Source organism: Sesamum indicum, linkage group LG13, assembly GCF_000512975.1.
Source record: "Sesamum indicum cultivar Zhongzhi No. 13 linkage group LG13, S_indicum_v1.0, whole genome shotgun sequence".
Taxonomy (NCBI): Eukaryota; Viridiplantae; Streptophyta; class Magnoliopsida; order Lamiales; family Pedaliaceae; genus Sesamum; species Sesamum indicum.
The window spans coordinates 1123444-1136143 of record NC_026157.1 but is presented as its reverse complement, the minus strand read 5'-3'; the positions used below and the strand labels follow the sequence as shown (position 1 = coordinate 1136143).

The 12700-nt window shown below is 35.2% G+C and overlaps 1 protein-coding gene and 2 non-coding genes across 4 annotated transcripts in view; all 3 read left to right on the top strand.

The window, feature by feature from the left end:
• The window catches only part of LOC105176080 (thaumatin-like protein 1b), a 3853-nt gene extending 721 nt beyond the window's left edge, over window positions 1-3132 (top strand). For both annotated transcript variants that reach the window (XM_020698651.1, XM_020698650.1), the window contains exons 2-3: window positions 1-469; window positions 2848-3132. The exon at window positions 1-469 is cut by the window's left edge. In XM_020698651.1, the coding sequence (XP_020554310.1) occupies window positions 1-469; window positions 2848-3034 (656 nt within the window). In that variant the 3' untranslated portion in view covers window positions 3035-3132. The remainder of the gene's footprint in view (window positions 470-2847) is intronic.
• On the top strand, window positions 11013-11084 carry TRNAQ-UUG. The gene has a single exon. It is a non-coding gene; the product is annotated as a tRNA-Gln (tRNA).
• Window positions 11117-11197, top strand: TRNAL-AAG. Its single transcript has one exon. It is a non-coding gene; the product is annotated as a tRNA-Leu (tRNA).

Here is a 12700-nt window from a genome sequence, read left to right as displayed (position 1 = left end):
GGGGTGGGCCGCCCCCCCCTGCCACTTTGGCTGAGTTCACGCTGAACGGTGCGGATGGGCTCGACTTCTACGACGTCAGTCTCGTGGACGGCTATAATCTCCCCATGCTGGTAGTCCCACAGGGCGGGACAGGCGGAAATTGTTCGAACACCGGCTGCGTCGTCGACCTCAACGCCTCATGTCCGGTCCGTCGGAAGGTGCTGAACTCCGTGAGCACTAGTGGCGGGGGCGGTGGAGGAGGAGGACCATGCGTGGCCTGCAAGAGCGCCTGCGAGGCGTTCGGGGATCCCAAGTATTGTTGCAGCGGCGAATACGCAACCCCCGATATTTGCAGGCCGAGCGCATACTCAGAGTTCTTTAAGACCGCGTGCCCGCGCGCTTACAGCTATGCTTACGATGACGGCACCAGCACGTTTACCTGCGAGTCCGCGGACTACGTCGTCATTTTCTGCCCGACTCCTTCAGCCAGGTAACTTTTATTGAAATATGAATGAATTCAACGACATTTGTGAAATTTTTAAGTAATGCAGGCCAAATTCTAGTTCCAGTTCGATTCTTTTAAATTGAACCAATAATATAATAAGTATAATATATTTGTTATTTGATTGCTGCATAATTTAGGAAATACAAAATTAAATACGTAAAAGAAATTCTCTAATTAACCCTTTATATACATATATTAGTTGTTATGGCATATCGCACATGTGTGCATATAATAAGTAACTGTTTACATTTTAAATATATTAACAAAATAAAATAAATAAATAACTAAAAATAAACTAATTTAGCGATATTATCGACCCCAACAAAATTCACTATCGCTGTTTTACAAACTGATATTTGTGAGTGAAATTTTCATATCAGTATAAATATATAAATTAAAAGTTGAGTAGGAGTGGTCAAAAATACATAAAAATATTTTTAATAATTTAACGAATCGATATCACAATGTAAGTAATCGTTATGTGTGAATAAAAATAAATTTTTTTTTTATACAGTATAGATATCGATAATACTTAACACTTTCATGCTCACAAGTAACAAACTGATGACCTCCCCACTCAACCATTTTCCTCTTAGGTTCTAACTCTTGTTGAGTTTAAAGAAACTCTTGTTGAGTTAGTTGGAAACATAGGCACATCACACATGCACTAAACTCAGACAAGAAGTGAGTTTTCTGGGATGGAGATCGGTTGTGTAATGTTGTTGTCTAGTTTCCATGTCTACCCCATTTCGGAAACCCCCTTTTCTTTCTTTCACTTTTAAGTAGTGACCACAATATGACATGTTATGTAAGTTAAGTCATGTGCAGTTCCAAACCCCATCACTTCCCTTCATTTTCTATTCCAAATTTTATTATTATTATTATTTTTATTTTTATTAATATATCAGATAAATTATATTGATATCTTTTGAAATTATGTTAAAATACACAAATATTTCCTATTTTTTCTGTAGAATTACAGCTACACCGCCTGAAATTATAATTGTAATTACAACTGTACCCCTTATTCAAATATAAAACTTATAGAAACACCGCCTAAAGAATATTACACTAGCACCCCTCAGGGGGTATAGCAATAATTTTGTAAAATACAGGTGGTGTTCGTGTAGTTTAATCTAATATCGGAGGGCGTCAGTATAATACGTCCGAATATATGTGTATACTGTGTCTATAAAACTCTTTCTTAAATTAAATAAAAATAAACGATACAGTTTGATTTGGAGAAAATTCTTGCTCGAACTAGGTTTGGTTGAACCAAACCAATCGCAACTTTTCCTAATTTGTACACCAATCACACGACAAATATATTATACTTACCATATAAACTGATTTAAATTTAATTGAGTCGGATTCAAACTAGAATTTTCAATAATTTGGAGTGGAAAAATCAATTGAAGCCCATCAACATCTATGACGCATTAAGAAACCTTCCATACTTTGATGTGCTCCTCTTTTTAAACGAGTTTGCTACTTTGGGCGGTTTTGATGCCTTTAATATATATAGTTTCTGGCTTGCGTGTACAATTATTTTTAAGAAAATGGCACCGTCCAAATTTGACAACTTGCAATTTTTATGCATAACCATACTATGTATTAATTAATTAAGATGATAACCTTAAAATAATTAATTTGCAATAATTGGTAATTCCTGCATATTATTAATTTATTTTGTTAATTTTAGTCAATTATTTATTTACTTTTTTTTTTTTGAACGGATGAAAGTATAGCGAAATTTATACTTTATTATTACGGGGAACACCTTTTGGGTTCTCATATTTTTATCTGTTTTATTTTTTGCATTGTTGGAATAATTTTTTTAAAAGTTTCTCCCGTGTTTTTTAATCGCCAAGTTGACGACTCTTCTCAATTATCACTAATTTTAACTTCTTATAACATTCTTATTTTTTTTTAAATTTTAGTATTTCAATTTTTTTATTTAAATTTATAATTTTAAAAATAAAAATTATTTTAAAGTATTTTATTTAATTGCACACTCATACATACTAGTTTTAAATTTGCAAACATATGGAGGGGACTTCAATTGCTCATACTCATGAGCTCATTGATAGATCAATATTTTGTGCTAAATAAGAATAATAACACTAGTAAAAATATGATTTATAATAAATTATTTATTTTCTTCTAGACCAGAATTATTGTAACTAGGTATATAGTTAGAGGAGTAAAGTCGACGTTTGTGTCACATATATAACAGAAAAACGTAATATTTAGACTCTGATTATCTACAGTACTATTGATAAAGTATTTTTTTTCCTTTTTTTCATATCTTTGATCATCTTATTTTATATTTATGGTCAATAAAAATTATTGATGATGTGCAGTAAGAAATCAAGTGGAGGGGAAATAGCGGGAGCGGGGAACGTGTCGTTGGTGTCAAGTGGTGGTCGGTTGAGCTATAATCCTTTGCAGTTTCCCGACAGTCTAGTGACCCTTTCCACGGTCATTTTACACTTAACAACAGCAATAGCGGTTGGCGCCGGCTTAGCCACATACCAAATTATGATTTAGGATTGAGATAAAAGTCCAGCTTCACTCAAAACAATCATTTTTTAGAGGGTTAAATGCAACAAAACCCTCTATAAATATACTAATACATAAAAAAAAAACTCTTCAAAATTCCTCAATTTTGGTATTCAGGAATGTTTATAGGGCCAGTATGAAAATGTTGATTCTTGGAAAATAGTTTGGGGCAAATTACTATCAATGATGTTTTCTCTTAGTATTTAAATAATAGAATGGACCATTTCTTTGGTTTGATTTGTAAAAGTATATCGAATGATGCGTGCTAATGGCTGTAATGAGAGGTCAGCTTCGGTTTGTCACATCTATTCGGTTATCTCTTGTTATGTAAGCTCTTTGTACTCGTCTCCGACGATAGGGTTAAATGTAATTTACTCTTTGTTGTATGTGAAGTGAGTAAATATTCTTTTGTGAGGAAAAAATTAATAAATTATTCTCTTTTATTTCAAAATGAAATAAATTAGTCCATATCAATGGTTTGAGATAGGAGGTAATTTGCTTCATTTTATCAAAATACGTAGGATAATTTTTCATTTTATTTTTTACGGGGGAATTTTTTGCTCATTTTTCATTTCATAGGAGAGTAAAATGCATTTTTCCCCTCGACACCATGACCTTTCATTTTGTGGGTCCCACAAGTTGAATGGTATAATATTAAAGGACCACATCCTTATACGAGAACCTTTTAATATGAATATTTTAATTTTTCTTACGTGCAACTCTTCATTTTTTTTAAAAAAAAATTATAATTGACTATAATATTAATAATTGTGGCTAAAATTATGACAAATAACTAATATTAATCACGCTTAAATAAAATTGATGTAAAGAACTAATTTTTTACCATGAAAAAATTATGTGCCACATCTAAGAGTCATAGTAAAAATATTTGCCATGTTTTTAATCATAACAAATATTTTAGTACGCTCGTAAAAATCACGACCAACAACTATTGCATGATCTTGATAATTAACTATTAACCATGGTTAATTTGTTATGTTTCTTGTTGCATGTGAAATCTTTTCTTATTATTATTATTATTATTATTATTATTATTATTATTATTATTATTATTATTATTATTATAAATGTTATAAATGTGAGATGATAAGATCGAGTAGCAATATTTTTTATTTGGAATGATTCTAATAATATATTAAATGACTACTTTATGTAAAGGTTAATATTAATACATTAACATATAATTCATGTAACTTTATAAAATGTACGTACAACATAATAAAACATATTATCTATATCTTATTATTAAGAGAGAACATCCTTTTAATGATACCTACTTTTTTTTTTATTTGCCAATTTATATATTCTTTTAATTTTTAAATTAATTTATTAACTTCCCATCCTCCCCTTCTTCCAAACCCCCAAATCACTCCTCTAAAACCCCAAAACTAGGATAACCGGAGGTGTATGGTACAATCAATCTGCTATCATTGATTGACTCTTAATCCTTTTTGGTAGTTTTTTTTCTTAATTTCTCAAACATTATTTGTTCTCTTTATTTATCAATATTTTTATAAATGAGAATATTTTAACTTATTATCTTATACATATACTTTTAAGTATTTTTTTACTCTACAAAAATTTAAATTAATAATGTCATTTATACAAACATTTTATTTTAAATAAATTTTAAATTATACATATACAGGAGGTATCACACTTATTAGTTTGAATAGCCATTCAGGGCACCATGTTGTTAAGTATTTTTTCGAACATATAATATACATTATATATAGGCTTCAAATCAATTTTAGTCCCGTAGCTTTAGGGATTTCTCAATTTGATCATCTAATTTTTTGGTTTCTCAATTTGATTCCATATCTTTTAAAACTGCTCTGTTTTGGTCCTTAAGTTAAATTAGTGACTATTTTGCCCTTCAATAGAAAAACTGAATATAGTCCATAGGCATGCCCTAGTTTGGCCCATCATGCTTTCGGAATAAAATTAAGTCTCCATAAATTTACACATTGGTTTGACCGCCTTGCTTTCGGATATTCCAAGTTCTCAATTTTACAAACTTCTTCCAACCACACAACCACAGTTGATGGTTCACAGGTACTAGCTCCTTGAGTAACAAAACAACACAATCCTAGTTCTTTTCCTACCTTAGGGCGTAGAAGGTATTCCAAAGCAGAGACTAAATAATATTTTGGATAAACAAGTGGAACAAAAGTCTTTCTTTACTGAAGAAATACATAGAATATTACATAGATATTATTCCTTCGTTGGAGGAGACAACTGTTTAGCGTCTCATATTATAGAGGGGTTTGACTCACTGGGGAAACCCCCATAAACTAAGAAAATTGAAAATACAAAGACTCAAAATTTGAAATATGATGCTTTGAAGAGTTTGAGAAGTTTTTCTGATAAACCCCATCTGCTTCATTGCATCTATATTTATAGGTGTCTGCGAACTTCAAATTCGAACTCCAAACTTATTTTTGATGACGTCATTGCATTCGTCATCTCCGCGTCCTTTCCAGTTGTTGGTCTTAATGGCTTGTCAGCCATGTCATTGCTAGCTGGCTTTCCTGCTTCGCTGACTATTGGCCTTTGTCGTTTTCTACCGACAGTCCTATCTTTGATTGTTTACATTCTTTAGTTTTTACTTCTTTTTGTAAAAAAAATTCTTTTTTCCTTACCCTGGTTTGGTTCGAATTTATTTTGTGTGACCCGAATTTTTGTCCCGAACAGAGCTTCTCTTGTTTTTCACAGTAAAGGCATAAATGGTTATGCTATTACCCAACATGCAACATGTTGCACGTCTTCATCCTTGTGGCTTTGGTTGCTGGTAGCTTATTCTCTCAAATCAACATCATTTTCTACTCAAATAAGCTTTCTGCAAACTCAGTGCTTTTTCCATCATGGAATTTAACAAGAACGATTCGTTCACTTTGTTGGAGAAAATTTTGAATGGATACTTGACCTTATCCATTTCAGTGAAACAGACTCATAATCCCCAAGCTCTTCTAGTAGAGATACTATCTTCATTAATGGCTTATACCAGGGGAGTTTCTCTTGAGGTAGTTTTGATTTTATTGAAAGCTACCATGTCTGGTCTCTTTAACTTCATGAAATGAAATGCTGGATGAGACCCTTTTCTTGCCATTCCTGGAGCAACTAACACGAATTTTATCTCCAAAACATCACCTCTTTTTAGGTAGGGGTTGTTTTGCCACGAATCAAAGACCGCCCCACTAATCCACTCTGAAAGTTTTGAAATTTTACAGAAAGCTCGGTGACATAGTATGAACTGAAGCAAGAGCTCCAAAATCATACCATTATTTGACATCTTCTGGTTTGGACCCTTTTAACATCCAGACCCTGTTGTATTTTCTGAACGTTTTGATAATGGTCTTGCCTGGGTTCACTCTTTTGAGGGAAATTAATTTTTTTCACATGCGCTGATAGTCCTGCCAGGCAAAAGAAGATATCAACTCGTTAGTATTAACCTTAGAACTGCCCGTCATCGGCCTAAGGCTAATGTCTCCCTTATTAACACCAGATGTGCTGGGTTGACTTTAATTTATAGGAGTTTGCACTTCTTCTGACTCAATTGTTGCTATTTCACCAGAGTCTGGTAATGGCCTTGTGTAATCGGTACTTAAATCTGATGCTACAGGTCTAAAGCCCTGTACTCTAAAGGCATATTTAGGGTCATGCTCTCTCAACTCGTGAGTGATCCCCGAAGGTGAAACCTTCCGAGTTGGATCTCATAAATTATTTCATTGCGAGGTGGATGCTAATAAGGAACTCCTTATTGCGACGTAGACTATGTCTAGATCAGTTCTTTGAATTTGGCCGGCAACTTGGGCATTCACCGCTAGCTGCCCGAACTTCTTGTCAAGCTCCTCGAGGTTTTCTCAGAGGTACCTGAGCCTCAGCATTATGGAGTTTGCTTCAGATGCCTCCATCTCTTGTCAGGAAATCTGCAAGAACATTTTCATTAGATTCTATGACGACAATATTATAACAATAATATTGCCATTCATCTTGCCATCTGATAATAGGAGCTTTCTCTATCTTTGATTCTAATTTATTTTTTAAGAAAGCCTTAACATTAGTATTATCAATCTTTAAAGTAACTTCTGTAGCAAGTAAAAACAGATGCCATTTCTTAAAAGCCTTCGAGACCGCAAAGAATTCTTTCTCGTTAATGTGCCAACTTTGGCTTGTTGTTCTGAGAACAACCCTCCTGTACATCTACAAGGTTCTTCCCCTGTAGCTATCTTCTTCATGAGCACTACTGTCCATCTATAGTCATTAGCGTCTGTGTAGACTACCAATTCATCTTCGTCGTGTGGTATAGCAAGCTTTGGCAGGTTACTGCAAACCTGTTTCAGTTCACGAACTCTTTTTGTGTGGATTTCTTCCCATTTTCAGTTTGAACTTTCCGTTTCTTTCAGAAGTGGTAGGAAATCCTTCCTGTATTTTGCAAGATTCTTAATGAAGATACCTGCAAAATTAACAACTCCCAAGAAGCTCTACAAATATTTCTTGTCCTTGAGTATGTCCGAAAAATTGTGGATTTTCTCCACAATATGGTCCTGTAACTCAATTCCTATTTCGTCAATAAGAACTCCTAGAAATTCAATTTTATTGACAGCAATAGTAGCCTTCTTCTAAGAAAGTACTAAACCTTCTTATAGCATGCATCAGAAAATATTTCAAGATGTTTAATATGATCTTTTATATTTTTAGATGCAATCAGTATATCGTCAATGTAGACAAACATGAATTCAAAATATTTTTTCAAAAGATTATCCATTTGTCTTTGGAATATCTTGGGTTTTCTAGACCCATTGGAAACACATTCGCAATATATTGTCCCTGTGGTGTGGAGAATGTTGTAAATTTTTTTGATTCACTTTCAATCTTAATCTGATAAAAACTAGATTTGCAATCGAATTTAGAAAACACTTTTGCTCCTTTAATGCAATCAATTAAGTGTTCTCTGCTAAGAATGTAATAACCATCAAACTCTAATATTTTATTTATACATTGATAGTTAATTATCAACCTGGGTTTACCTTTCTTTATCTCACCGTAGTTTCTAACCAGAAATCCAGGGTTGTTGTAGATAGAGATTCCAAGCTCGATAAGTCCAAGACTGATATGCTCTTTGATAGTCATCTACATATCTTTCTTGTCCTCCATGTTTTTCTGGATAGGTTTGTATCGAACATACTCGTACTTGCATTCTTTCTTGACCTTTAGAGTAGATTCGATCTTGTTCTTATCCCACCATGTCAGAGGGTTTTTGCTAATATTCTCAATAGAAAAGCCTTATTTCCTCGCTGATATCTAGAGATTTCATTTCCAGTAGTGCTTCCTTAAGGTTTCTAATTTCTTCCTCGGATTCCTTATAGAAGCTATTGCTATCTATGAATCCCTATTGCCTGAAAGACAAAAGAACCTTACCAAATTTTCTCTTATCCTGCATATTTTGGATGTATTAGTCTGGCATCAAATTCATCACTCTTGCTGCAAAATTTTATAGGCATTATCCTGTTAAATGCCTTTTCTCTTTGCAACACCTATATCTCACTACCATAGTTAGTATAAAGATTAACAGATTTCTTTAATTATCCTGCATATATCCTGCAAATATTTGAATGAAATTGTTACCTAGCAAGATATGGGCACCTGTGTCATGAAAGTAAATAGGAGGTATTTTTACCTAAACCAGCGTGATCCAAATGCTCCTCCGATCATGATCTTGGCTTCTCGTATTCCCTTATTGAGTATCAGGATTTTTTGTGAAGAATTCCTTCCTACAATAATAGGTAAAGGTTTCCCTTGCTTCCTTAGGAAAAACTCCATGTTTTTTATGGTAAATGTAAATTTCATTAAGTAAAAGGGGGTACATAAGTACAGTACAACAAGCATCAACTAGGTGGATTCCTCGACAGGCCAAGGAATCCGCCATAAACGATAAAGTGCGATGTACTAACATCATAAGAAAGTTTAACACTAAGAATCCTCTGTCACACATCTTCAAGAATAAGTGTACCCAAGGTACATGAGTCACGATGAATCCCCTCAAAACGTCTAAGATTACGCTCATCGAGTAAGGCACAATAGGATGCAAAGATCATATGCATGCCCCTCCATCTGCTAGCTGCCCACAGCACGTCAATAAGCCACAGGCGGTTTAGCCAAGGGAAGCGAAGTGTGAGTCGTATCACCTACAAACAACTTCTCGAATAGGGGTAGTGAAAGAATAGGTGATTGTGATTTTCCACTGCACTGTCCAAACAAAGAACACAGGAGTTATCCAAGTAGGATAACAAAAGCTTGCCCGTGGTAGAAAACTTACCAACAATGGCTAGCCAAAGGACAAAAGTATGTTTAGGGATCTTAAAAGGGCCTTGGGACCCTCAGCCTGGAGCGATCGGAGCACCATAGCTGCCGTCAGAGTTTCTGTCTGAGTTCGCCATAAATTACGGTCATTACCACCATGAATGCATGGAAGGGAATGCATGATCTGCTGAATATCCGTGAGCAATAGTAAAGGGTATGCGTGGGATCGCGAGGGGCCAATGCCATTGCCCATCCTCAATGTAAGCATCAACTCTGTCTGTCAGCCATGTATTCGTGAGGCTAGGTCCTTTTGTAAACTGTAGAATAAGTGGGCCTAAATTATACCAAGGATCCTGCCATAAATAGAACGTAGCCCCATCTCCAATAATATACTCAACAAACGGTCGAATAAAGGGATGAAGATGGAGGAGTTTCCGCCAGCCCCACGAACCCCCTCGATCTGACACCGTCTAGATAGAAGCATCTCACAGTCCCGTGTGATAGATCCAATCCACCCAGATAGACCCTATTGCCACGAATAACTTGCCACAATTTAAGTCTCATAAGAGCACAGTTGAGGGCAGTGATGTCCTAGATGCCTTGGCTACTTTCATTAATAGGTCGACAGACACAATCCCAGACGACCTTTGTATATCCACAAGTAGCCGAGCCCTTCCATAGAAAAGCCCTCAGTCGCTTTTCTACCTCTTGAATAACACCCTTAGGCAAAATAAAAGCTTAGGCCCAATATACACCAAGAGCAATAAGAATAGATTTAATAATTTGTACTCGTCCCGCATATGACAAAGACGTACCTTCCTAACCCTTGATACACTGATCGAGTTTGTCAAGAAGGGGTTTACATTCCAAAAGCATAAGTCGCGACAATATTAGGGGAAGTCCCAAATACTTCAACGGTAAGTGTCCCTCCTAGAATCGCAGACTCCCAAGCAGCTGGTCGCGAATCCCAGAAACTGAACGTGAGAGAATCATGTGACTCTTTTGTACACTAACGCGAAGGCTAGACAAGTCACCAAATAAATCAAGGGCTCACTTAAGCAAGCATGTCGATTCTACTTCAGCCCAACCAAATAGCAATAAGTCGTTAGCAAATCCAAAAGCTGAACCAATCTCAAAGGCTCATAACGCGAATGAAAAACAAAAGTCATGTCTTGATTGATCAGCTGCAACAAAATAAGGTTCAAAGTTTCCATAATCAAGACAAGTAAGGAGACATAGGATCTCCCTAACGAAGACCCCGGGCCCCAAAAAAACTTTCAGGGGACAGCTCAATAGTTTGAAACTCAACATTTTGCGAAAGAGTTCTAGTTCAGTTGGCAAAATTGAGACTCCATGACCTTAGAGATGATGGGTTCGAATACTGACATATTCATGGAACGTTAATCAATTTATACAAAATCTTATTCTAAATAATATACACACGTTCCGTGTATAAAAATGTAATTCCCCACAAATAGGTGAAAATGTGTTTGAATTGTCACCCATTTACATTCACTCCCTCTCTCAGGGATGATTGATATCTTAATTTATCTATCTACTTATTTGGCAATCGTTGGTATCATCTGCATTCAGAAAAACAAAATAGAGAAATTGACAACCAAATAAGTCCTAATGCACTTCTGGTTCTATGGTGTAGTGGTTAGCACTCTGGACTTTGAATCCAGTGACCTGGGTTCGACTCCCGGTAGGACCTTTATGTGGACATTACATTTTGATAAGGTGTAAGTTGAGATGGCCAAGTTGGTCTAAGGTGCCAGATTAAGGTTCTGGTCCGAAAGGGCATGGGTTCAAATCCCACTCTTAACATTACAAATTAAACAAGTAGTAGATGTTGTTGTGTAGTGGTTATCTTGTTTGTTACACACTAAAGGTCCCTAGTTTGATCCTGGGTAGCATCATTGTAGTGCCAAAATTATTAATCAATCCACTTATTTTTTGGGGGTCGGGTGGTCTAGTTGGTTATCACGCTAGTATCACACACTATAAGTCCCCAGTTCAAACCTTGGCTTAGACATTACCCTAAAAACTCCATATTTTGAGGTGCAAATTCCTGATCCTGAATCAATATAAGTTGCAAAATACTCTGTCTTATATTGACCATACAATATACCAACAGATATATATATAGAGAAGGGGCTCGTCATTCAATCTTCATGTGTAAACCATCAAGACTATATTCTATGCCATTACCTTTTCTTCCCCATAGTTTATGATCTTCGAGGAAACTTAACCCCAAAGTCATACTCCTATTTTCTCGTCCTGCAACACCTGTAACTAGAATTTCATGGCCTACTATTTCTAACATGCCTTCATATCTACTAACAACAAGTTGCTGCAAATGATATAAGTCATCACAAGGGAAAAAATTATCTTTCTTAGTGATGTCAAATATAACCCATATTTCTTTCCATCCTTCAAGGCATCTAAATTTACGTTATCAACCCTAATCTATTGAGGAGTTAAAGCTCTTAATAAATATTTCTCCTTTCTAGCCTATAATCCCATATTCCAAAAATGACATCCTGCTACTAAACTCGATTCTAGAGCTTAGTGTTCTATCTAGAACTGGGTGATCTTTTATGATGATATCAACACCACCAATTCTAGGTATCCTTATTGGATCTGGTGTCATTACCTTGACAAATTTCTTGAAAATTCTAGGAATCTCAATATACTCTTTCTTAAGAAATAAATCTGAATGATGTGTATTAGAAAGGGCATATGCAATTCTACAAGTTATAGAATACGGTCTATTACCTTCTTTCATTTGATCTTTCCTTTTAAAATCTTCATGAAGGGTTAAAACTCTACTGAAGTCTTGATCTGCTAGGTTCTATGCAATCCTAGGATGAATGTCAAATATCAATTTTCCTGCATACAGATTACCTATCATTGTTCCAAGACAACCATCTCTTAGGTGGATAAATGTATTTCTCAATCAATTCATTCCTTAAAAGTTGCTTTTATTACTCCTTCAATAGTTCATATGTGGATCAATTTCATAGACACAGCTACTTCTTCTCTAAGCTTACTTAATTTTTCAAGAATTTCTTCTTTCGGAATCAATTGCATCTCCATCACATTACCAGTAAGTTCCATAGGTACAGCAAACTCACCTAAACTTACTTTGTAGATTATGTGATGTTTTCTTTGATTCAGAAGGGAGTATTTTTGGCTAAAAAAGGAGAATTAAATCACTATGAAATCGTGACAATTTGCGTAGTTATCATTTCCATTCCTTTACTAAGGACTCAGAAGGGAGAATCTAATATCCCCTTCGGTAGTGAAATAAATAGGTTGACGCTTGCT